This window comes from Toxotes jaculatrix, chromosome 17, assembly GCF_017976425.1.
Source record: "Toxotes jaculatrix isolate fToxJac2 chromosome 17, fToxJac2.pri, whole genome shotgun sequence".
NCBI classification, from domain to species: domain Eukaryota; kingdom Metazoa; phylum Chordata; class Actinopteri; family Toxotidae; genus Toxotes; species Toxotes jaculatrix.
Genome location: NC_054410.1, coordinates 14,398,627 through 14,423,225, shown reverse-complemented (window position 1 = coordinate 14,423,225; position 24,599 = coordinate 14,398,627). Strand labels below are relative to the sequence as shown.

At 42.7% G+C, this 24,599-nt stretch overlaps 1 protein-coding gene across 1 annotated transcript in view; it reads left to right on the top strand.

Moving 5' to 3' along the window:
- The window catches only part of LOC121196816 (ryanodine receptor 3-like), a 71,822-nt gene that overhangs the window by 37,427 nt on the left and 9,796 nt on the right, over positions 1–24,599 (top strand). Inside the window, 48 exon segments of the mRNA XM_041059950.1 lie at positions 651–924; positions 1,067–1,181; positions 1,746–1,878; positions 2,645–2,748; positions 2,978–3,113; positions 3,393–3,579; positions 3,713–3,821; positions 3,919–4,039; positions 4,602–4,771; positions 5,049–5,269; positions 5,545–5,635; positions 6,430–6,570; positions 7,166–7,329; positions 7,489–7,567; positions 8,114–8,203; positions 8,316–8,462; positions 9,132–9,194; positions 9,376–9,451; positions 9,727–9,850; positions 10,025–10,140; positions 10,231–10,298; positions 10,400–10,521; positions 10,677–10,726; positions 11,113–11,173; positions 12,006–12,244; positions 12,638–12,719; positions 12,835–12,965; positions 13,209–13,532; positions 13,958–14,198; positions 14,322–14,409; positions 14,531–14,623; positions 16,017–16,187; positions 16,347–16,406; positions 16,503–16,637; positions 16,851–16,963; positions 18,614–18,710; positions 19,778–19,887; positions 20,197–20,248; positions 20,338–20,391; positions 20,487–20,586; positions 20,672–20,751; positions 20,831–20,907; positions 21,239–21,312; positions 22,421–22,438; positions 23,067–23,147; positions 23,250–23,338; positions 23,415–23,543; positions 23,649–23,753. Of these exon segments, the coding sequence (XP_040915884.1) occupies positions 651–924; positions 1,067–1,181; positions 1,746–1,878; positions 2,645–2,748; positions 2,978–3,113; positions 3,393–3,579; positions 3,713–3,821; positions 3,919–4,039; positions 4,602–4,771; positions 5,049–5,269; positions 5,545–5,635; positions 6,430–6,570; positions 7,166–7,329; positions 7,489–7,567; positions 8,114–8,203; positions 8,316–8,462; positions 9,132–9,194; positions 9,376–9,451; positions 9,727–9,850; positions 10,025–10,140; positions 10,231–10,298; positions 10,400–10,521; positions 10,677–10,726; positions 11,113–11,173; positions 12,006–12,244; positions 12,638–12,719; positions 12,835–12,965; positions 13,209–13,532; positions 13,958–14,198; positions 14,322–14,409; positions 14,531–14,623; positions 16,017–16,187; positions 16,347–16,406; positions 16,503–16,637; positions 16,851–16,963; positions 18,614–18,710; positions 19,778–19,887; positions 20,197–20,248; positions 20,338–20,391; positions 20,487–20,586; positions 20,672–20,751; positions 20,831–20,907; positions 21,239–21,312; positions 22,421–22,438; positions 23,067–23,147; positions 23,250–23,338; positions 23,415–23,543; positions 23,649–23,753 (5,705 nt within the window).

Below are 24,599 nucleotides of genomic sequence, written 5' to 3'. Positions count from 1 at the left end.
CAGTATATTTTCCTCTAAGGCCAAAGATATACAGCAAGGATTACAAGACAATGCAGCGAAACACATCAGTGCCAGAGCCAAGTCTTTCTCTGCCGTTTGAAAAGCAAATCGTATCTTATTGTTTAAAATTAGAAAAGCCTGCATTATGTTAACCAATCCCCTTCATAATTAGTAATTCTATATCCACACACAGCTGTGCTTTCTTCATTTTAATCTGCATTATAAGTTAAAGGTTACAATGGAGTTTTGGTGATCTCTGAAAGCAGCACAGTGTTGGAGGATATTTTAATGTATTTTAATATTAACCCCTCAACAGAAAACCTTATTGTGGTGCACAAGCCTGAAAATCAGGCTACTGTTCTTCAACCCTTTTTATTACAGTCATAACCATGGTCTCATCTAAAAGGTCACTCTTTAAATTTTACAACCAAAAAAATATGAATGAGTATAAGAGAGGCACAGACATGATAGAAATGTAAGGTTTTGTTTTTGGGAATAAAAAAGGGAATGGAAAACACTGGTCTGAACCAATTCTTCTTCAGCATCAGTTGTAGTGATAAGCTTCTTAATCGTTCCATTTAAAATATTATAAAAATATTAAGATTGGTTTTAGCACATACACTAATGTTTTTGGAAAACTTTCTTTCCAGCCAATCTGAAGGAGCTGATCTCTCAGACGATGGTCAGCTGGGCCCAGGAGTGTCACATCCAGGACTCAGAGCTCGTCCGTAAGATGTTCAGCCTGCTGAGGAGGCAGTATGACAGCATCGGAGAGCTGCTTCGAGCCATGAGGAAGACTTACACCATCAGTGCCGCCTCGGTGCAGGACACCATCAACCTCCTGGCCTCCCTGGGTCAGATCAGATCTCTGCTGTCTGTCCGCATGGGGAAAGAGGAGGAGAAGCTCATGATTGATGGCCTTGGGTAAGTTGCTAGACTTGTGAAACAGTGTGTATATATGTCTCTTGTCTTTATATACTTATCATTAGTTTTATACAAATTAGGTACTGTTTCTAAGTGAGAATTTAATATTCATTGTTTTTGCTTCTGTCTTTTTTCGCTCCAGCGACATCATGAACAACAAGGTGTTCTACCAGCACCCGAATCTAATGAGAATCCTGGGCATGCATGAGACTGTCATGGAGGTCATGGTCAATGTGCTCGGAGGAGACAAATCACAGGTTTAACAACATCTATCTCTATATTTATCTCTGCTTTCAGAGGCACCTGCAGAGCTCACTGCACCACCTCACCAGAAATGATGTCTCTCGCTAATAGAAAGTTGCGCTTTGGTCCAGTTTCGTGTGTTATCATTTGTGTGTGAAGTATGGTTGCAGGGTGAATGTGCATTAATGAAGACGTGGTCCTAGTAGGTGGCCTTTCTCCTCAGACTGAGTCTGAGAGTGAGGGCAGAATGTGTCTGGCTGGCAGCGTGTGAAGGTGTCAGGCCTTTTAGACATTAATTAGGAACAAAGACATGCGGGGGAATTTATAGTAACAAGCCTGGAGGAAGTCATTACAGTAAACTTAGACCCCCAGAGTAAAGCTGTGTGCTGTTTTTTTCTTTTTAGTGACAATTTGTTAGCAACATGTAGACATGAAGATAGTCTACGGTATTTGTGTTGACTGTTCCTAAATGCATGAGGCTTTCACTCTTGGTTGTGGTCTCACTGCCGTTCTCTTGTGCTAACAGACAACCAGGTCAGATGTTTGACCCTACTTAGTCTGTGTGTGCCACTCCACAGGAAATTGCCTTCCCCAAGATGGTGGCCAGCTGCTGTCGCTTCCTGTGCTACTTCTGCCGGATCAGCCGTCAGAATCAGAAAGCCATGTTCGACCACCTTAGTTACCTGCTGGAGAACAGCAGCGTGGGTCTAGGTGGGTACAGCTCTCTGTGTCGTGGTATCAGTCATGTTACTTGGCGATTAGCCCGAAGAGTCCTGATTCTAATTTTACTGGATGAAGACAGAACAGCCTAATCATGATTCAACCAAAACCTATGAAAGTGTAGAGCTTGGTGTAGAGAAACATGTCTATAAAACCACCTCCAGCAGGTATGAAAAACATGCATTAGGCTCACACCTTAGAAGGCGTGTGTGTGTGTGTAATTGTGAGTCTGAGCGCTGAGAAGAAAAGAGAGCGACTCCTCTCCCATCCTGTTGCGATGCCACAGTCCCCCCCGCTGGGGCGAGAGAGTGTCTCCCTTGGATGCACACACACGTGCACCCAGTCATGAAGGCAAACACACACACACTGCTCATTAAGCAGGTGAAAACAAGTGGTGTGACCGTATAAGCAAAATGGAAATGGAAGAATAAAAAATTCACTTTCACTTTAAAAAGCATACAAGATCTAACCACAATATTATAGATAATGGGTCATGGGTCCCTGTGGAACCAAATATGGCTGAAGTTTCTGCTGAAAATTGGTGGAAACTTTTCTTTAACCTATTAACCAATCACCATTAACCAGCTGTTGGCAGATTTGCTGTTAGTGATGTTTGGAAGGAGTGGAAACACCACCCCCTGCTGTTTGTACAGCATTTTGTTGAACACAGACACAAGCCTGTTTTCTAATGATATTAGATAAGTTAGAATAGACAGTAAGCAGTTGACCCTGCGTGTTTGTGTGCTTTGTGTTGCAGCTTCACCAGCGATGAGGGGCTCCACTCCTCTAGATGTGGCTGCTTCCTCAGTGATGGACAACAACGGTTTGGCTCTGGCACTGGAAGAACCTGATCTGGACAAGGTACGACTTTTTTTTTGTTATGGTTATTTTGTTACTGTGCAGTCTTATCAGCTTGATTCAGAGACAAAGTCAGTTGAAATTGTGGGGTACACATTCAATACTGTTTCTGAAGGAGACACCAAAGATACAGTAGAAGCATGTAGAATGAACAGAGTATATAGGATGAACAGATTAAAGCTGCATATACGTTGCATATAAATGTGATGATGTGCATGTGCTGTATCTGTAGGTGGTCACCTACCTGGCAGGATGTGGCCTCCAGAGTTGTCCAATGCTTCTGGCTAAACGTTATCCAGACATTGGCTGGAACCCTATCGAAGGAGAACGTTACCTTTCCTTCTTGCGGTTTGCCGTCTTTGTCAATGGTAGGACTGCAGTTACCATCCTCAGTCTTTTCTCGCCTACTTTCTCTTTCTGCTTATTCTTTTCTGCATCTCTCTTTCTAAACATGTAGAAAAACCTAGCAAAGGCCAGAGACCTTCATTCAGTTGCTTAATGTAAACTCCACCTGGAGTTTTGCCTGAGGCTGTTTATTAGATCTAAAGACTGTGTGCGTGCGTGTGTGTGTGCGCCCCAGTTTCTGCTGACATTAATTATACATTTCCTTGCTGGTGTGACATCCATCCTTATTATTTGTGTTCTAGGTGAGAGTGTGGAGGAGAATTCCAGTGTCGTGGTCAAACTGCTCATCCGTCGCCCGGAGTGTTTCGGACCTGCCCTGAGGGGAGAGGGAGGGAACGGCCTACTGGCTGCCATGAAGGAAGCCATTAAAATCTCGGAGACACCTGCTCTGGACCTGCCGGGCTCTGTCCAGGGAGTCAGCTCCGACGTGTAAGCCACAAAGATCAGGCAAAGCTGTCAAATCAATGCTGAGGACTTACCCTTAAGATTAGCTGCTCATCCCTCTTGCCTCGCATCTTTGGTATGATGCCCTTCTCCTTCACTCCGCTTTGTCCACTCTTAGGTCTGCCGATGGTGATGACGAGGAGGAGGTGGTTCACATGGGCAACGCCATTATGTCCTTCTACTCTGCACTCATTGACCTTTTGGGACGTTGCGCCCCTGAGATGCACGTACGTTTGTTTGAAATTGTGTTGTTTTTTTTTTTGTTTTTTTTATTGCTTCTCGTGGACAGATTTTTCCTATTTTCACTACTTTTTCCTTCTTTAGCTCATCAACAAGGGTAAAGGTGAAGCTCTGCGTATTCGTGCCATCTTGCGCTCTCTGGTGCCCACTGAGGATCTTGTGGGAATTATCAGCATACCACTCAAAATGCCCATCATCAACAAAGGTACTGGTCAGGATGTTCACTCTAATCACTGACAGCCACAAACTGTAGAGTACACCTTTACACTTCCGTCAGAGATCACGTCATGTTCATTTGCATGCTACAACAGAATGTCTACCTCACCTGCAGATACAATGAAACTCTGCACATTCAGAGCAAGGCGGAAGGTTATTGATTTCATTTCACTGCTCATGCCCTTTTAATCAGCACAACACTTTACTGCACACTCCCATAGCTCTGAGTAAGCCAGATCATTTCTATAGCGAGCTGTCTTGCTCTATTGATTGATCTGCATAAGCATGGCGAGGCTCGCCTCTTAAATTTGCTGCTGTGAGCACCGCCACACAAGCTCTGTCAGCAGGCCAAGAGCGAAGACAGCGAGCCGTGGCAAAAACTCTCATCCACATGCTCCTGTATGCTGCCTAATGAATACACATGACTCCCCTAATCAGAAAAGAATTTCCATTATGTGCTATACGCTGTTGTCTGGGTGTTTCACTGCTGTACATCTGCGTGTTCAAAATGGCGTGCCTTCATTTTTCAATGTTGTCTCAATCTCTCTCAGATGGGTCAGTGACAGAGCCGGACATGTCAGCCAGCTTTTGTCCAGACCACAAGGCACCCATGGTCCTGTTTCTGGACAGGGTGTATGGTATTGAGGACCAGAGCTTTCTGCTTCACCTGCTTGAAGTGGGCTTTCTCCCTGACCTGAGGGCGGCTACCACTCTGGATACGGTAGGTGAAGCTGACAACAACACAGGGGAGCGGTAATGAATGGGCAGCCTCTGTAACATGAATGTAATCAAAGCATTTCAGGATCAATGTGGCAATAGCTAAGAATGTCACTCAACCTACAGCTATTGTGTCAGGCATGAGGCCAAATACAGGATTGTTGATATTGATGATATTATGCTAATTTAACCTACGTAATATGTTTGACAGAAACTCTTTTCTTTTTTTTCTAAAGAAACTCTGACATCTTAAATGACCTGTGGCCCTTTTCTTTCTACAGGAGGGTCTGTGTACCACAGAGACAGCCCTGGCCATGAACCGCTACATCGGCTCGGCCATGCTGCCCCTCCTCACCCGCTGCGCCCCTCTCTTTGCCGGCACCGAGCACTACGCCAGCCTCATCGACTCCACCCTTCACACCATCTACCGCCTCTCCAAGGGCCGTTCACTCACCAAGGCCCAGAGAGATGCTATAGAGGAGTGCCTTCTGGCTGTCTGCAAGTGAGGAGCATACGAAACTATTCCATTAGTAGAGTTAAAAAGTTTCCCGAGCTGGTGATAATACATCAAACACTTGCGATAACTCAGAGGGCAGGAATAGAAAGGATCAACATAAGGTTTTATCAGCTTTCTTGCAAAATTCTTCTGTAACTCAGAGCCTGGTTTCCTTAAACGTCCCTCTAAGACAGTGTGACAAAAGTGGTCAGAGCCTGGAGATGTTACAGTTAAAGCCCTGGGGAGCGGTGCACTTATCTCTTTCTCACCTTACTCTGCAGACACCTTCGTCCCTCTATGCTGCATCAGCTCCTGCGCCGCCTCGTCTTTGATGTGCCCTTGCTGACTGATTACTGCAAGATGCCTCTCAGGGTGGGCAACTATTTCTTCACTTCTTTTGTTTTACTCTTTTTTTTTTTTTTTTTTTTAATCCCTTTGCCATCCCTTATCTTGCCCTTATCTCACATACCTTGTTGCCCTGCCTGCACACCTCACTTTTAATTCTTTCCTGGTGCCTCATTTCAGTTGGTTACTTTTATTCTCCAACTTTTCTACTTAACTTAACCTTTGTTTTCTCTGTGTGGTTGCTGCATGGTCAGGCTTCACTACTTCGGTTTATTAGATTGTCAACTTGGTGGGAAGCTAACAGCTTTTTTTCCCCCAGCAGCTCTAGTGCAGGTGTACCTTTAATGTAATATTACTTGTGTTCACCTCTTTCTCTCTCAGAGACACACGCATCCACACACACTCACAGGTGCACAGTTGTAGCACACCCATGGTGTTAATCATGTGGTGTGGAAGAAGTAGGCAGCTAGAGGAGGGAAAACAAGAGCAGGGAGAATTGGACTGTGTGATTACAGGCTTGTTGGCTCCACTGCTCCACTCCATCCGTCTGGCCACAGGAGAGAAATACTGGAGATGTAATAGATTGTAACTGGCCTGTGAAATAGTGGACACAGTTGTTCTTTCATGTACACGTTTGGATTTCATTTGTGCTGCCTGTGGGAGAAGTGACTTCCTTTGAGGTGTTGTTTGCTATGCATGCATGGCCAAGTGCCAGTGTGTTGCGAGACCACATACAGGCTGCGTGCTTGTTGCTTATCCACTAAATTCGGTATATTTATTACTCACTGTGTCTCGCCCTTTACCTCCTGTATGTCCTCCAGTTGCTTACCAACCACTACGAGCAGAACTGGAAGTACTACTGCCTCCCGTCGGGCTGGGGCAGCTATGGCACAGCATCTGAGGATGAACTGCTGCTCACCAAGAAAATCTTCTGGGGAGTGTTTGATTCTCTGTCCCAGAGGGTGAGGAGTCACTTGTGTGTTGTTGTTGTTTTTTTTTTTCCTTATCAGGGTCCTTTGCAATTATTTTGTGACTTCATTCTCCTGAGCAATAGGCATTTACATGTATCTGCTTCTTATTAGAAACATTGTCTAAGGGAATGTGATGCCACAAATGTTCTGCAAAAGTGATTAACATTTAAAGTCACCTAATTCATCACAGTCTTGATTAACATGCGTGCACGCAAGGAACTCATCGGCAGAAATATCTCAGCTCGTGATGCAGATGGCTGGACTCAGCACATCTCTCTCTAAATGCACATTCATGAAAGGAGGCCTTGCAGAGGTCCAGCCTGAAAACATCAATATCTGGACAGCCATCATTGATCCAAAGCCCTCTAGCACACTGATTCCTCAGCTTTTAGAATAATTCTTTATTAACTTTTCCTCCACTGGTCCCAGTGACGCTCAGGCTAAAGTGGCTGTATGGCTTTATTTAACTCCCAGCTCAAAATGAACAGCTAATCACATTACTTGGGTTTGGAAAACAAAAATACGATTTGCCGATCTGTGCTGTAGCTAAATTTCAAGAGGCAACTTTCTTTCTCTCCTCATGCAGAAATATGACCCAGAGCTATTCAAGATGGCCATGCCTTGCCTCAGTGCCATAGCTGGAGCTTTGCCACCAGACTATGTGGATGCCTCCATGAGTACCACTGTGGAAAAGCCTGTTTCTGTAGATGCTCAGGGCAACTTTGACCCCAAACCCATCAATACTGCTAAGTAAGTCATGTTGGAGCTGCATGAGAGATGAGACATATATGCATAGCCTCACTTGTATTGTTGTATCATACCTGTGATGAAATACACAGTAAATGACTGTACATGACTTCAGTAACATGCATTTGCATACGCTGACCAATGGTCACCTTCTTCCTCCAGCATTGCTCTCCCAGAGAAGCTTGAGCACTTTGCCAACAAATATGCTGAACACGCCCATGAGAAATGGTCTGCAGAGAAGGTAAGGCCGTGGAAATGAGTCTCCACCTGGGCAAATGGGTATTAAACGGAGCAAGACATGAGTGTTATAAAAAAAGGAGAGGACACTAAAAATGTCTCACTGTGAAGAAATACCGCGCACGACGATAATCAGCTTAAAAGCATTTCCACTACTTGAAAGTGAAAAAAAAAAAAATCAATTCAGATCAATCTCTTGATACTGTTCTTTTTTTTTCCAGTATCATAGCACTGTTCCCTTTGGTGATGCCTTCTTTTTGCTATAACTGAAAGAGATACTCTGGGAATGCTGACAGAAACTGTGCTAGCTGCTGTGTAGAAGGCCCCTGCTCTCTTTTGTGCCAACTGCTTAGTTTGCTTCGTTGATTCTGTCAAAAAATTTCTCAAGAGCTGAGAACAGCAAGAACTGAATGTACCACAGCCTCTTAATGTGTTATACTTACTTAGTCTCTTACCAGGCCTTTCAAATAATAAATCATGTCCTTAGGGGACTCTGAAGGCAATGAGGATTGCTCTCACCCCTGTACATCCCTCTGTGCTTGTGCCTCAGGTGCTGCTGGGATGGAAATACGGAGACTGTGTGGATGAGAAGGCCAAAACTCATCCTCAGCTCAGAACCTACAAAGCCCTAACAGAGAAGGTACAGCATGTCAAATGTAAGATTTGTGAAGAAGATGAACACAAAGAGACATCCTAAAGATTTAGGCTTGTGTGCTTTGTCCTTGTCCCCCATTTCTGTCTCTGTGCTTCAGGAGAAGGAACTTTACAGATGGCCAATTAGGGAGTCCCTGAAGAGTATGCTGGCAATGGGCTGGAGCATCGACAGGACCAAGGATGGAGAGAGCATGTCTCAACAGAGGGAGAATGAGAAAATGAGAAAGATATCTCAGGCTTCACAGGTACAGTACAAAGAATACATCTGAGGCAAATACTAACATCAAATGTTTTTGTTGTGTTGAAAACACAAAAAAAATTCATTGCTGTTACACCACACCAGACCATTAATACTGGGTAGAACTGCCATAAAATCAAGTCTGATTCTTCACAAAACTGTCGGGTGTGAAATAAGAGACATGAAATACAAAACTCACAACCCAGTATTTTTAGTGGCTGAAAATAAAATCTGAGTCTTTCACGAGACATCTCATTTTTTGGTCTATTTTGTCAGTCTCTTATACAAGCAGGTTTACAACATGTTATTTTAACTTGTTGAAATAATACTGATTTAGGCTAGTAGGAATTATAAAATGGATTTTTATTCAACATCTAGCCTCTACCACCTGGAGTAGTATATTAATATATTAAACATCCATCCGCCTGCTTAGTTCTGAACTATAACTATTAACTCTAGTTTTAGTTGAATTTGGAAATTGCTGGTCTAGGCTTACACCTGCTGTCAGTTTGTATATTCTTACCTTAAGGTCAGAACCACTTGCAGACACTTCATGCATCTGTAAACATGCAGATCAAACAGTTGATTACTGAGGACACAAAGGTGAATCTTACATGATTTATGACTACTAACAGTGCATTTCATTGTAAACCTGCATCTTTTTGAACATTTCCAGGCAAATGGGTTCAATCCGAGCCCGATAGACACGAGCAACGTGGTTCTATCCAGGGAACTGCAGGTGAGTGACCCCACATTTGTTCTGTTGTACTTTCTCTTTTTTACATCAAATGGTCTCTCTGTCTGAATATGAGATGAAAGGCAATGTTTCCTGAATGTGGATGACTAATGTGGGGGAGGGGAGTGGGGGGACGTGCTTCTCGCTGAGATGTGCTGTTTGTCTCTTTTGTCTCTGGTCCAAGGGGATGGTGGAGGTAGTGGCTGAAAATTACCATAACATCTGGGCCAAGAAGAAAAAAAGTGACCTTGGAAGCAGAGGTGATTTACTAATGAAGTCAATCATAGACTTACACACCGACACCAGGAGAACAGAGTGGAAGAGACTGTGTGTGTGGGTGGGTGGATGTTAAGTGCCACTCAGTTATTGCAGTGTTTATACGGGCCTGTTAGCATATGCATGTGTCTGCCTTGCTGGTCTTGAATAAATAGGTTCAGCTGGAGTGCTCCTTTCGCTCTGTTTCACCATCTGCCTTCACACATAGACCCGTCACTAATCAAGTCCTTCCTGAACACTGGGTTATCTGTTTCTTCAGGTGGGGGAACGCACCCTCTGTTGGTGCCCTACGACACGCTGACAGCCAAGGAGAAGGCCCGCGATCGAGAGAAGGCCCAGGACCTTTTTCGCTTCCTGCAAATCAATGGCTATAGCATCACAAGGTCAACACAGACAGGATGTCACTGAATATATTATCATGTTTATGTCTTACAGAGACTTTGCGCAACCTCCTAACTTTTCCAGATGACACTGTCAGTGGTCAGTGGGGTAATTTATCGAATGTTATTAAAAGAGAGTCAAGTCTTATTTATAGCCAATATCTTTTTGTGCTTCAGAGGTTTGAAGGACTTGGAGCAGGATTCTTCTTCCATGGAGAAGAGGTTTGCTTATAAGTTCCTCAAGAAGCTGCTGAAGTATGTTGACTCAGCTCAGGAATTCATCGCCCATCTAGGTATGAAAATATTACACAGGACATGACTACAGGACTTGTGTGTAGTTGTCTCCTCAGTATTAAACATACATTTTCATGTCTCCGTTCCAGAGGCCATGGCTGCCAATGGAAAAACAGACAGGTCCCCTCATGAACAAGAGATCAAGTTTTTTGCCAAAGTAAGGATGTGACACAAATTCAGTTTACACGTATAAATAACTTTTAAAGATTACTACGATTGACTTGATTTGGTCATGTCATTATCACTGTCCCCCTTCAGGTTCTTCTCCCTCTCATCGACCAGTACTTCAAGAACCACTCTCTCTACTTCCTCTCCTCCCCCAATAAGAACCTGAGCAGCAGCGGTTACGCCTCCAACAAGGAGAAGGAGATGGTCACCAGGTACCCATTCACCAAATTACACACAGCAACACAGCATGACGACCATTCTTTAACTAAAATCTTAATCTCTAAATCCTAATCCTAATCTTCTCTCCAAGAATTTACTCATTGTGATTTTCTGATTTCCTCCCCTTTTCTAACCTTCACACCTCCAGCCTGTTTTGTAAACTGGCAGCTCTTGTCAGACATAGGATTTCACTCTTTGGTAAGCTGATTACTACTGACTGATCAGGACTGTGTGTGTGTGTGTGAATGTGATTGTTTAGTATTTTTCATTTTATCATGTTTGATGTTTTTAAGTGCACAACAAACCTCTTTGGGTAACGCATTAAATATTTTAATACTACAACATTTAGCTCTAAAACTGCAGAGTGAACCCTTAAGCTGCTTGAGCCACTGAAATGATGATTAATTATTTAATATTTTTGTCATCAAACCCTCAACATATGGATTTGACCGGGGTTTGTACATAGCCATGAACTCAGCTCTGCCATGAGAGTCTCAGTTCAGATCAAGAAAGTCCTTAACAGTGGGTGACAGTATGTATGTTTGCATTATACTGATTGCTTTTGTGTTTGTGGTGTCTTGTAGGGAGTGACTCCACCACCATGGTGAGCTGTCTGCATATCCTGGCGCACACTCTGGACACCAGGTGGGTACAAATTTTGGCCGAGCTCAAAACTCACAAGGAACCTGGCGCTTTTTGAGTTTTCTTCTTGAAATGATTCCACTGTGAAGTTATGACTCAGAGTATAACCTCTGTTGGACTCTCAGGAGGAGCATATTTGTCACAAACATTTTCTTTTAAACAGTTATTACTCCTGTGTCTTGCGGGAGGCACTGGCATTAGCAAAGAGCATCCTCTGGCATTTAAATAAGCAAAACAAATTTCATGCGGCACATGTTGCCCAAGGCTTATAGTGTTCTTTAGAGACAATGTACGGTTTGTTAATGCAGCTCACACCTAATGAGGCTAAATCGGCGACGCATTATTGTGTCTTGTTCGTGCTGAAGAGCCACAGCTGATGCCCACAGACTCTGTCTTTCATTTCCCCTTCCTACTGGGACACATCAGGGCTTAACAATGGGTAATTCATTCAGCAATGTTATGAACTGTGAAATGCTGAAAATGCACAGACTAATCATATTAATGCATTGTGTTATTCCAGCGTGTCATACAGTATTTCTAGGCTCCAGTGTTGGCAAACTCACCTTGGATTTAAATATGCACCTAAATCATCAAATAAATCATTTATCTTTCAGTGTAAGAGCGGTCATGTTGATAATCATGTATCATATTTCATGAGTAAAACCTTCACAGGCTGAGAGTGAAGTAATTGCAAATGTAAGCGTGTCCTACTGTTAGTAAACAGTGTTGTCCTTTGCATACCAAGGGGTTTCCAGTGGTTTATTATAGCCCTGCCCTTGCAGATCTCCTCATTTGGTTTTAGTCGTTTATCACGCTCTCTCCTTCACTCCAACAGGACTGTGATGAAGTCGGGCTCAGAGATGGTGCGGGTGGGGCTGAGGACGTTCTTTGAGAACGCCGCGGAGGACCTGGAGAAGACATTTGAGAACCTGAAGCTGGGGAAGTTCACTCACTCCCGCTCGCAGATGAAAGGGGTGTCGCAGAATATCAACTACACCACTGTAGCTCTGCTCCCCATCCTAACCGCTCTGTTTGAACACATCACTCAGCACCACTTCGGCGTCGACCTGCTGTGTGAGTCCTGACAGCGAAAGAATGATCAAACGTGTTGTTTGAGAGGCTGGAAAGAAAAAAAAAGTGCTGTCAAGTGTCAGTGTTAAATTTATTATAATACAGCGATTATATGCTTTTTATATCCTGACACCGTGGAACATCGTGTCATGGTGTCACACACGTATTTACACAAACGTACATCACAGGAGCCCCTCGTAAATATAAATTACCATAATAATGAGGGACTCCCACAGTGCTTTAGGATCCTGGGTTAATATCCATTCAGCCTATTTATTTAACTTGTGCTGTGTTGTATTTTACAATAGTGTATTAGAGGAAGACCTGTTTGAAAATTGTACAAGACAAAGCTCAGATTGTTTTTCCTTTTGATTTTTTTTTTTTTTCTTCCCCCAGTGGATGACGTCCAAGTGTCCTGCTATCGAATCCTGACCAGCCTATATGCACTGGGCACTGGAAAAAACATCTACGTAGAAAGGTATCTTCGCTTAAACATGAATGTGTTTAATTATAACTGATTAAAACCTCAGTGAAGAAGTGCTCTGATATTCATTGCAGCTTTCACCAACTCTCACCCTGTTTGTGTGCCTCAGACAGCTGCCTGCTCTCGGTCAGTGTCTAGCCACCCTGGCCGGGGCCATGCCTGTGGCCTTCTTGGAGCCATTGCTCAACACCTACAACCCCTGCTCGGTTTTTAATACCAAGAGTGCCCGAGAACGAGCCAGTGAGTCATATGTAATTATTCTAAAATAAGAGTTCATAATTAGAAGTGGTCCAAGGTGGCAAATCAAACCGCTATTATAATGGAGAATGAACACTTCTCAGCGCGCTCACTGTGCTTCAATACTATTCAGTCTGCAAGAGATTCAGCCTCTTCATAACATCATAAAATATGTAATGAGGCAAATAAACTTTGACGACATAAAGATTGTTGTAATAACACATCAAACCTCGGTGGTGTTTCTAGTCCTAGGCATACCAGACTCAGTGGAGGAGATGTGTCCCGGGATGCCCCGGCTGGACGGCCTGATGAAGGACATAAATGACATGGCTGAGTCTGGAGCACGCTACACAGAGATGCCTCATGTTATCGAGGTGGTGCTGCCCATGCTGTGTAACTATCTGTCTTACTGGTGGGAGAGGGGGCCTGAGAACCAGCCAGCCAGCGGGGGCAGCATCTGCTGCACCACCGTCACCTCAGAGCACCTCAGCCTCATTCTCGGCAACATCCTCAAGATCCTCAACAACAACCTGGGCATCGATGAGGCCTCCTGGATGAAGAGGATTGCAGGTGGGTGTGGGTTACGATAACAGCTCATGATGATAAGGAACAATGAGTCGGGTGGAGAATCTTTCCCTGCCTGCTGACACCAGATTTCCACACTTTCTTCTTAGTTGTGCAGCAACTCCACACCCTGCCTCATTTCTTTACTGCATCTAGAAGGTGAAGGCTATCACTGCTCATGCTGATTGCCTTCGTCTTCTTTGATTTATTCCACAGAAACACTGTTGCTCCAACTAGAAACATTAAATGCAACAGCAAAAGAGCTACATCGTTGAGTTAAAAGCTTTAGACTAAACTTCAAAATTCAGAAATCTCAAAGCTTAAATGGAAGTATTACTAAAATACCGGCTACTTTCTGATGAACCTAAACATTTAAAACACAATTAAACAGCTATAATAAAGTGACTATTTCTCTCTCTTACACTGTTCAGTGTACGTGCAGCCTATCATCAGCAAGGCTCGAGCAGACCTGCTAAAGAGCCACTTTCTGCCCACACTGGAAAAGCTAAAGAAGAAGACGGTGAAGGTGGTGGCAGAGGAGGAGCTGTTGAAGGCAGACAGTAAGGGAGACACCCAGGAGGCTGAGTTGCTCATCCTGGACGAGTTTGCTGTACTCTGCCGGGACCTGTATGCCTTTTATCCTATGCTCATCCGCTACGTGGACAACAACAGGTTAGCTCACAGATTAGCCTATGATGAAATTCGTTTAAAGGTGTATTTAAGGGAGGATGGGGCGGATGTTGGCGTCTGCAGAAAAGGTGCAAAGGACGTATTAATCTCCCTCTGCCTCTGCAGGTCCAGGTGGCTGAAAGAGCCAGATGCTGACTCCAATGAGCTCTTCAGAATGGTCGCTGAGATTTTTATCCTCTGGTGCAAGTCACATGTAAGTTCTTACATCTCCAATTCATACATATTAAACCAAGAAGAACAGGAGGCCTTTAATAATTAGAGCATTGACAACAGCATATTTACAGTTTCTTTCTTTGGCATTTGTCTTTCTTCAGAATTTCAAAAGAGAGGAGCAGAACTTTGTGGTTCAGAATGAAATCAACAACCTTTCCTTTTTGACGGGAGATAATAAAACCAAGATGTCTAAGGTAGGTTTTATATCTTCACATTACGTCTCAGCGCTGTCAGCTTTGTTTCCTTATCATGGAGCTTTTACCGAGCTGCACCAGGCAGCAGAATATCACGCTTTTATTAAAATGTAATGGTACCGAGATCCAGAAATAAAGATATACATGGTACATGTTAGCATATTCTCTCTTCTCTTTGAGTATGTGCGCTAATATGTTTACATGTAAAATGCTCATCTGAGAGGAATTACATGTATGCACACACAGAGAACACACTTGACAAAAAAGACTCCTTTATTGAAGTGTGTGTGTGTGCTTGTGAATGTATTCATGCATGTTACATTCAGCCCCTGTCAGCATTACAGAGGTTACAACTTGTTTTCTTGTCTGCCTGGTTTACCTGTTTAAAAGGCAAACGAATGGTTTTCATTGCAGCGCACGTCCGTGTGAGGACCATGAGCCTCCATTAATTGCCCTCTCATCCTTTTCTTCTGTCTGCCTTTCTCTTTCTGTCCCTTCTGTCTATCCCTCTATCTCAAACAGTCCTTTAAGGAAGAGGTAGAGTGATGCAGTGCATGAGCTGTTTACCTGCCAGCTTATTGGCTTATATGCTCCAGTCGCCAAGCAGAAAAGCCAATAGCTTGTGCCGCTGTGCTATGTAGAAGTCTATAGTGTAGTTATACATTATGTCACCTGATTATTTGTGGGTTCTGTTCATCACCGTGTGTGGTGTGGTAACTTCATTCATTCCTCATTTCCTTATGGGTGGAACACATGTCATCTGAAGTAATGAAGCCCAGCCCTTCTGTGGCAAAGATGTGATCACATGCCACTGGTGTGTTTGTACTTGATGGATTGTTGTACCCTGGTGTGTTTAGCCTGTAGTTACCTCAAGCTATTTTTATTATTGTAGTTGATGTGTGATAAGGCTGTGTATGTATGTGTGTGTTAGTGTATACATATATATGTATATATATAAATATCAATATGGAAATGAGTGTTTTCACTGAGCCAGCTGCTTCAATTTGGCTCAAAAGTGCCTTTTTCCCCACACTGGTATCGTCTTGCTGTTCAAACAGAGGCAGCCTGCTAGTTCTGCTTTTCAGCTGAGGTGTGAGACTTCTTACTGCTTCAGTGGCACAGATTTAGTCTGGTCGCAGTTTTTGCCTGGGCTGAAAAATAAATGCCTCAGTCGCCTCTGGCTTTTGTTCAAATACAGTGTGAGTGCTCCCTCTGTGAAATAAAAGACTTCTTAAAGTATCAGTTTCAATGTTTAAAGGACACATTTAGTGCAACATTAATCTTAGCAAGAAGGGGAAAATATATTACCTTAAAACACCAGCTCATAGCTTTTTTTCTTGGTTTAATTCACCATTGTGAGTTTTCTGAGGTTAATGTCACAATGTTGTTTCAGTCTGGGGGACAAGACCAGGAGAGGAAACACAAGAAAAGGCGTGGTGAGTTCTATTCCATCCAGACTTCACTTATTGTGGCTGCTTTGAAGAAGATGCTTCCAATCGGCCTCAACATGTGCACCCCAGGGGACCAGGAGCTCATATCTCTAGCCAAGACTCGCTATCTCCTGGTGAGACTACTTTTATGTGAACTTGCCGTGGCCAAAAATTTGACATGCCTCTTATAACACTCAAATAGTAAAACTTATTTTATTAGAGGAATGTAACCAGCTGCATTTCAACATGAGAAAGATTTATATTTGTTTATTTTGCCTCCCGTTGCTCAACAGAAAGACACAGACGATGAAGTCAAAGACCACATTCGGCAGAATCTGCATCTTCGAGAAAAGGTGAATGAGATGAGATCAGTATTTTGGTAAGTGGTTATTGGCTTCCATGGACTATAGGCTGATATTTAGCGTTTCTTCTTTGTAACACGCTCTCAGTCAGAGGATCCTGCAGTGAGGTGGCAGCTAAACCTGTACAAGGATATAGTGATGAGGAGCGACGGGCCTCCAGACCCTGAGAGGGTGGTGGACCGTATACAGAGGATCTCCGCTGCTGTCTTCAACCTGGAGCAGGTCAGCCTTAAACATTTATAGATTCTGTGAAAAACACACAGGGAGTGTGACGGTACAGGATCGACAAACAGGGAGCAGTCAGGTTCAGGGGGAGTCGTAAAAATACAAACCGCTAGTGCCTGATGAAAATGCTCGTATTCTGTTCTCTTATATTTTTTGATATTTGATTATTATTATTATTATTATTATTATGATTTTTTTTTTTTTCATTAGGTGGAGCAGCCACTGCGATCCAAAAAATGTGTTTGGCAGAAGTTGCTGTCCAAGCAGAGGAAGAGAGCGGTTGTAGCCTGCTTCCGCATGGCTCCACTTTATAATCTACCGAGGTATTACTGTATACTGTTACATCTACAGTATTTACATGTTTCATGATTATAACCAGCCTTATAAGCATGAATCCATGATGACAATCCGTATTTGACAGTAGCAGAAAGCTCCTTGTGGTACTTCTAGCAGATGTGAAATTGTGTAGCGTAGTGCTGTAGCATCACCTCTGTTTGCCGGCCAAATTCCACCACAGTTTCTTCTTCTTGTGTCTGACTCACGACTCTCATTTCTCTCCTCCTTGGGTCTGACCCTACATTAATGCACAGCGCCCCTCCCTCCGTTTGTAGGACAAATGTCTGGCCCGCAGCTGTTATCAAGGAGTAGAAAAAAGGGGACACTAGCAATTTCATGCCCTGCTGCTCTGTAACTCAATCACTAGAAGTCAGGCAGAGAGCTGCGGCAGGGAGGAAAACAATTATGAGGCCCAACCTGGGGGTGGTCATCCTCAATATGTGCTCAGACGATGCCACCCGCCTGCCTGACAGCATGACTCATTTATTCAGAGTTGTTGACAGTGAAATGTGACACAGCATAGCTAATAATTATTAGACAGTGTTTACAATGCAGGCACAATTGATTGTTAATAGATTTGTGTTTGAGGGATGGATGTGTAGCTTTAGGATGATGTCGGCTCTTCCTGAGTTTCACACATTCAGATGTCAACTTTTCTCTTTTGTCTCTCTGTTCAGCTTTTGTTCTCTCCTCAGTGTCACACTCTATTGTACCTCATCCCCTCAGGCACAAAAATAATAATTACTTCCTGAATGCCTACCGACATATTTGGCTGGAGATAATGCATGAGAACACAGACTATGACAGTCTGCTCTCCATGCTGACGGTAACGTAGTGCCGCCCCAGTGTTGCTACTGTTTGACCTCGCATCCCTCTCTTAATTACCCCTCGCTTTCCTCCGGGCACGGTCTATGCTGAAAAATTTAACTCCCATTCAGATATTTCCACTGGTCCTTGTCTGTTCAATAATGCATCAACCTACATCAAGAACTATTGCTTTAAATTCAGAGTTTAGCAGTTTGCCATTTGGTTTTCTTGTCCAGAGCTGATATATGAAGCTACAGTCAGGAGGCAATTAGCTTAGCTTAGCATAAAGACTGGAAACGGGGGGAAACAGCTAGCCTGGTTCTGTTAAAAAGCAAAAAAAAAAAAAAAAAAAAAAAAAAAAAAAAAAAAAAAAAAAAAGAAGAAGAACAAAAACTCCTCAGTAGCTGTTTCACTCTGTTTCCATTTTTTATGCAAAGCTAAACTAACTGTCTCCTGGCTCGAGCTTCGTGTGTAGTATACACTCATGACATTGGTATTAATCTTCTCACTCTAAGTAAGAATGTGAATAAATGCATTCACTAAAATGCCAAACTGCTCCTTTAACTGTTGCTGGCATGCAGCTACATGTCTATGTTATGCACTCATTGCACAGAAACTTCTATACAATCTAGACTTTAATTGAAATTCCTGTCCGGCAGAGAACAAATACGTCACAGCTCTGTATTTACAACCAAAGTGATAGTTTCCTCGAAGGTGACCGGTTGGATGTGCCAGTTACCCTAAACTAACCACTATTAACCTCTCCTAAAAGGGACTTTTCCCATCTATTGCTCTCTAACCCAGGCTAATCTCCTCTCACCCTTCCTTAGGCATCGCTCTATTAACCTCTTCCTCCTGGCCTATCAGAGAATATGGATAGAAACAGAGGAGTACTCTTTTGAGGAGAAGCTAGTGCAGGATCTTGCAGTAAGTACTTGTGTTACCCCCAGTGCCGTCTTGTTGGCTGGGGGAGCCGAGCGGCGCCCCTACCACTCTCCTTTCCTCGTGTCATTGTCGAAAGTGCCAGTTCCACCGTGTGCCACACTGAGTCATACTCAGTCATCCATGCAGTGTTTTTCACGTGTCGGTCAGACGCCCATTCTTGGCAAGCATGACATCACCGCTGATGTCAGAGCCAGCTCTCGTGTTGTGTAGTCTGTCCCATCCAGCAGAGGTAAGAGAGCATCCCGTCACGGTGCTTTGACTTACTGATGAAATTTATGAAAGCTGTGCCACCTTTCCTAAATTTTTCACAGTCATGAAACGTCACAGTCATGCACTGAATTTGTTGTAGTGGAAGCAGAAGAATCACAGCACGTACCATAGCTGCTTTCCTTACAGCTTACTGTACATAGACTGATTAACAATGCTTATAAACTTTATGAAATACTTTGGTATATTCTGCGAATTCAGTTATCTGATCTAAAATAAGAGGCTATCATGAAGGCACGTTGGAACGGGTGTTTTTTTTTTTTTTTTGTGCAATAATGAAATGAGGGTAAAATTTTAATTAATACAACTTTTGGAAATATAATCTTTAAGCCCTTTTTAATAGTTGTATCTAATTCACATCATTTGAAATTAAAGCCACGGGGCATCACAAAGGAAGTTAATGGTGTAACAGATGAAGAACTTTATGATCCAGCCAACCAAGCGCAAATGCTTGCAGCAACCCCCGAGAAAAATAGTTCCAATGTGTCTGATATCATGAGCTGTCTCTGCTCTGGGATGAAATGACAAGAAATCTATGATAGAGAGTAAACCCAGAGAGTCGCCCTCTGTTTGCATGTGAGTGCACGCGCCTGTGCCCATGCTTGTGGTTTATAGTCTGCATGCTGTCAGTGTGTCCAATCGCTGTCTTTTTTTTTTTTTTTTTCTAACACTGCCTGACTCTCTTAAGGTAAGCAGTGTATAGTCAAGTGTCAGTTTAGTAGCTTATATCATTGATATTCAGAGTAAATTCCTAAGCTCCAGTGTTATATGGCTTTGTCCAGAAAACGCAGCTCAAAGTGGAGGAAGAGGAAGAAGAGGAAGTCAGAAAACAACCAGACCCGCTTCACCAGCTCATTCTGCATTTCAGCCACAACGCTCTCACTGAGTGCAGGTAAATACACACTCGCTGTCACACACCTGGCCACCTGGCACCAGCACGCTTTACTCCATCTGTGCCACATAATAATTTTGGCCTGCTCCTTAGCTAATAAAGAGCTGCATTAAGCTAAATCATTGCCATATATTTTATGCTAGGAGTGAAACACAAGCAGTTTTTTTTAATTTCCTTTCTTGCTTACTGTACATCCATTGCAGTGGTTATAAATATAATCACTGCAACTTGCTTATTATTTAAAGATGAGATGTGATTGTGAGCTATACAAGGTTTAACCACCACATATTTATCTTCCTATTTTGTTAGCTCTTTGGAAGAGGATCCCCTGTACATTGCGTATGCAGATATGATGGCAAAGGTATTTCATTCTCTAAATTGCTTTTGTTCCTGAGATGTATGTTGTTCAGCAACATTTTGCAGGTTTGACATTATGTTTACCTACTTCAGAGTTGTGCTGAAGGGGAAGAAGAAGAAGATGAAGGAAAAGAGAAAACATTTGAGGTACTATGGATTTTCTGAGGAAGATTGCTCTGCTTTTCACTTTGTGTCCGAATCACATTCAGGGGTGGTGCTTACTGTGTTATCATTTCTTACAGGAAAAGGAAATGGAGAAGCAAAAGATGCTGTATCAGCAAGCCAGACTTCATGACCGAGGGGCTGCGGAGATGGTGCTGCAGATGATCAGTGCCAGCAAAGGCAGGAAAACACACACGCTCACCTGTCCGCCTTCCTACAACTGGCGTCTTTGGTCTAACTCTGGTGTCTGATTTGTCATCATCAGGTCGACTTGGTGCTATGGTGACGTTCACCCTCAAACTGGGCATCTCCATTCTGAATGGGGGAAACACTCTGGTCCAGCAGGTACACAGCCCTCTTCATGCAGAAGCTGTACAGTCAGCAGCGTCAAACCTTTATTAACTGTTCTTTTATTTGAATGCAGAAAATGCTGGACTACCTGAAGGAAAAAAGAGATGTTGGCTTTTTCAAAAGTTTATCTGGACTGATGATGTCTTGCAGGTAATGGACCCATTAACTAATTATCATACTCAAGATTTGATTTCTTTTTGTTTCATTTCTTATCTGCAATTCAAAGGGATCTCTAATGATATATGGGTTGCGCATTGGGAAGTGTAGGATCCTGTGGTTTTGGAGTTTGACCCATGCTAGTGACTAATATTGCAAAATATCGCTGACGTGTTAACTAGTATTTTTTCTCTTGTCAGTTCCCCAGCTTGGTGGAAGTGCAGTACTAAATTGCTTGAATACATCTTAAAATACAAATTGCTGAAAGAAAGAATATAGAAATGCAGCATGTCACACTTCAGTCTTTGTGTTTCATCTCTGTCAGTGTCCTGGACTTGAATGCTTTTGAAAGGCAAAACAAAGCTGAAGGTCTGGGAATGGTTACAGAAGAAGGATCAAGTAAGTGAGGATAATAAACATGGTAAACAGTCTTAGACTGTCCTGTTTGTTGATTTACCAACAATATGAATCATTGATTTGTCCTCTACCAGGAGACTTTCATGCTGATACAAAGAGCAATACACAGTATATTTGTGACCTTAATATGGTCCTGAATAAGAAAGTGTACAAGTCAATATCTGCACATTAGTATCATTTTACTGTGTGCTTTATATCATTGTAGAAAAAGTGCAGTTTTTGCTAAATGCTGATCTGCTGCACATCTTTATAAACTGACAATGAGGCAGAGCTGATGGAATTTAATTTAAAGCTTTATTTGTGCAGCAAACTGATCTTTTCCCTCAGCAACAGCAAGAGTTTTCAGCCTTACAGTATGTGGTCCAAACCACAGCAGCAACTCTCGCTTTCTGTACCTCATCTTAATTAAAAGGTGTCTCAGAGAAACATGCAGAACACTTGCTGTGACATGATGTGTCTCATCCAGGTTCATGGTGTTATTGTTCTTTAGTTGGGCTCGTAATTGGCCTCAAGACAAATGGCGCAGCATAAGCTTGATGAAACATTTGCACTTTAATTTGTTGACATACCAGCCCACCTCCATGTCGTGTTTGTCTCTTGTGTGTCATGTTGTGTCATTGTCATGCAGGTAAACCTGTGCTACTGTATGTTTAAGTCCTGTCTGCCACTTAAAAGCTCACAGCCACGACTACATCCACCTAAAAGTCCACTTTTAATCGGAGGTCTCTGTTGAATCTGATGGGTTGCATACAGTACATAAATATTACATAAATATATTTTCTCATGCATATTCCGACTCATTTTCACCCTCATAAGCTCAGGCATAAGTGATGGTAACTGTTAGTCTGGTACTCTGTCTAACCTGTAGTCTAAACACCTGCCGAGTGAGCAGACCTTACGACTTTGTTTAATTGTAACCGCACGTCAGTGTCGCAAATCAGTGTGAGTATGTAAAGATATATCTATAGCGCTATCATTCTCTCCTGTTCCTACTTCTATTGAATCTCAATGTCTTCTCCTTTGCTTATGTCTGCTTTTGTTTTGTTTGTTTGTTTTCCTCTGATCATGTTTTTTATCTCATCGGTCGCAGTCAACGTGAGTGAGCGGGGTAAATACATGGTTTAGATTCTACTCATTCTATGCAATGCTGACATCTTGATTGCTCTCCGTTCAACTCTTTCCTCCCTCTCCTCACCCCCCCCCCCCCCCCCCCCCCCTCCTCTTCCTCCTCCCTTCTCCTGAATGCAAAACAATCACCTTCTTTATACCCTGGACTGAAGGAACGCATGCATGCTCCTATGACATCTGGATAGATTATTCAGTCCATGGTCAGGTGCCTCAAACTGACTCAAACCGATACCCTTCTTCTTTTATAAGAAGTCAGTGCTTGTCGTATTTGTGGGACCTTTTCTGTTTCTTGATTTTGATGATACTAACCAGCGTGTATTAAGGAATAAATATCCCAAAGCTTTGTTTGTAAGAAAACAACAAAGCTTTGCTGGTGTTAAACAACAAAGCTCAGTTTCATTCCTGTTACAAACCTTATTTTCATTTGTGAAATGATGCACTATACTTTGTGTGTTCTGAACTCTCAATATAGTGCACATAATATAAACAGCAGCTTTAAGAGAAGTGAAAGCTATGCAAGCTCTGATGCCTGTACTGACATTATAATGATAGTATCTGACCTACTTATCACTGAACGAGACAAGGTAAATCTCATTTCCTGTCCTCAGGTTCCAAGGTACTGCAGAATGATGAGTTCACCAAGGATCTCTTTAGGTTTCTGCAGCTTCTCTGTGAGGGCCACAACAATGGTAGGTGGATGCCAGCAAAATTAGAAAGAATTTACCCTATGCTGCACGTCTCTAAACAATACAGGTGTGAATGTGCTCCTCTGCAACCAATTATTATTTTAGATTTTCAGAACTTCCTGAGGACTCAGACAGGGAACACAACTACAGTCAACATCATCATTACTACTGTAGACTACCTGCTAAGACTCCAGGTATGATATTTTAGATTTATAAACATATATTTCTTATATTCCTTATTCCTGAATGTATTGGTTTTTTCTTTATTAGGAATCCATCAGCGATTTCTACTGGTACTACTCTGGTAAGGATATTATTGATGAGGCCGGTCAAAGGAACTTCTCCAAAGCACTGGCAGTGGCCAAGCAGGTCTTCAACTCTTTGACTGAGTATATACAGGTACAATAGCACAATGCATTACAATAAATTGCAGTATATGAATAATCTGATCTTAAGTGGGTCTTTTCTGATCCTCTGATCTGTGATCTGTGCTGTTTGCTCCAGGGTCCGTGCATTGGGAACCAGCAGAGTCTGGCTCACAGCAGGCTGTGGGATGCTGTGGTGGGCTTCCTGCACGTTTTTGCCAACATGCAGATGAAGTTATCCCAGGTATCTACTGTTTGTCTACACTGAAGAGACATATTCTATATAAGCAGTTCTATGGTATGCATATTAACCCCTTGGATTTAACTCTTTCTTATACAGTAATGTCTCAGGTGTAATAATCTCTTCACATAAAACAAGTATAATAACAATGAACACTCTAAAATAGGCCATTCTGCATAATGAGTCCTTATGACTAGTAGTCCTTATACATATGTACATTTTCCTAATAGTATATCTGTATGTTTAGTTAAGTAAAATTTGAAATATGGAACTTTAACTAATTTTTATTTAATAGTATTGCTACTTTTAGTAAAACCAAAAATCAGAATACTTCATCACTGGTATTTGTCTTTGTCAGCCACAGGCTTCTTTAAAATATCTGTAGCCACTAGAGGTCTCTCCAGGCTAAAGGATAACCCCAGGCTACTGCAGTACAATTACCTATTTAATTCCACTCAGCTTTATGATATATGCCTCTATCTATGATATTTCCTCCGTGCCCAATAAGGCAAAATGGGATGAAATCCAACCACCTAACCTTATCTTGGTCTGACAGTAGAAGCCAGGATGAAGGAGAGCACAGGTGGAGGCGTTTGAATTGAACGCATCAAAGTATGCCTCAGATTTATCGCATGCTAAATACAGTTTCCATAGAGACCCTAAATGAGTCAGACTGACCCAGCCATCTGCTCCTCGACAGTAAAATAACATTAACCCTGGTGGTGATGGATGGATGTTTCCTAGAAGGGCCTTCTGGGCCCCAGCAGGGCCATTGTGGGTCCCCACAATCTTAGGCAGCCTTGATTTCTCCAAAAACAACTCGGGGATATTAGGCAGGGTGGCAGGGCC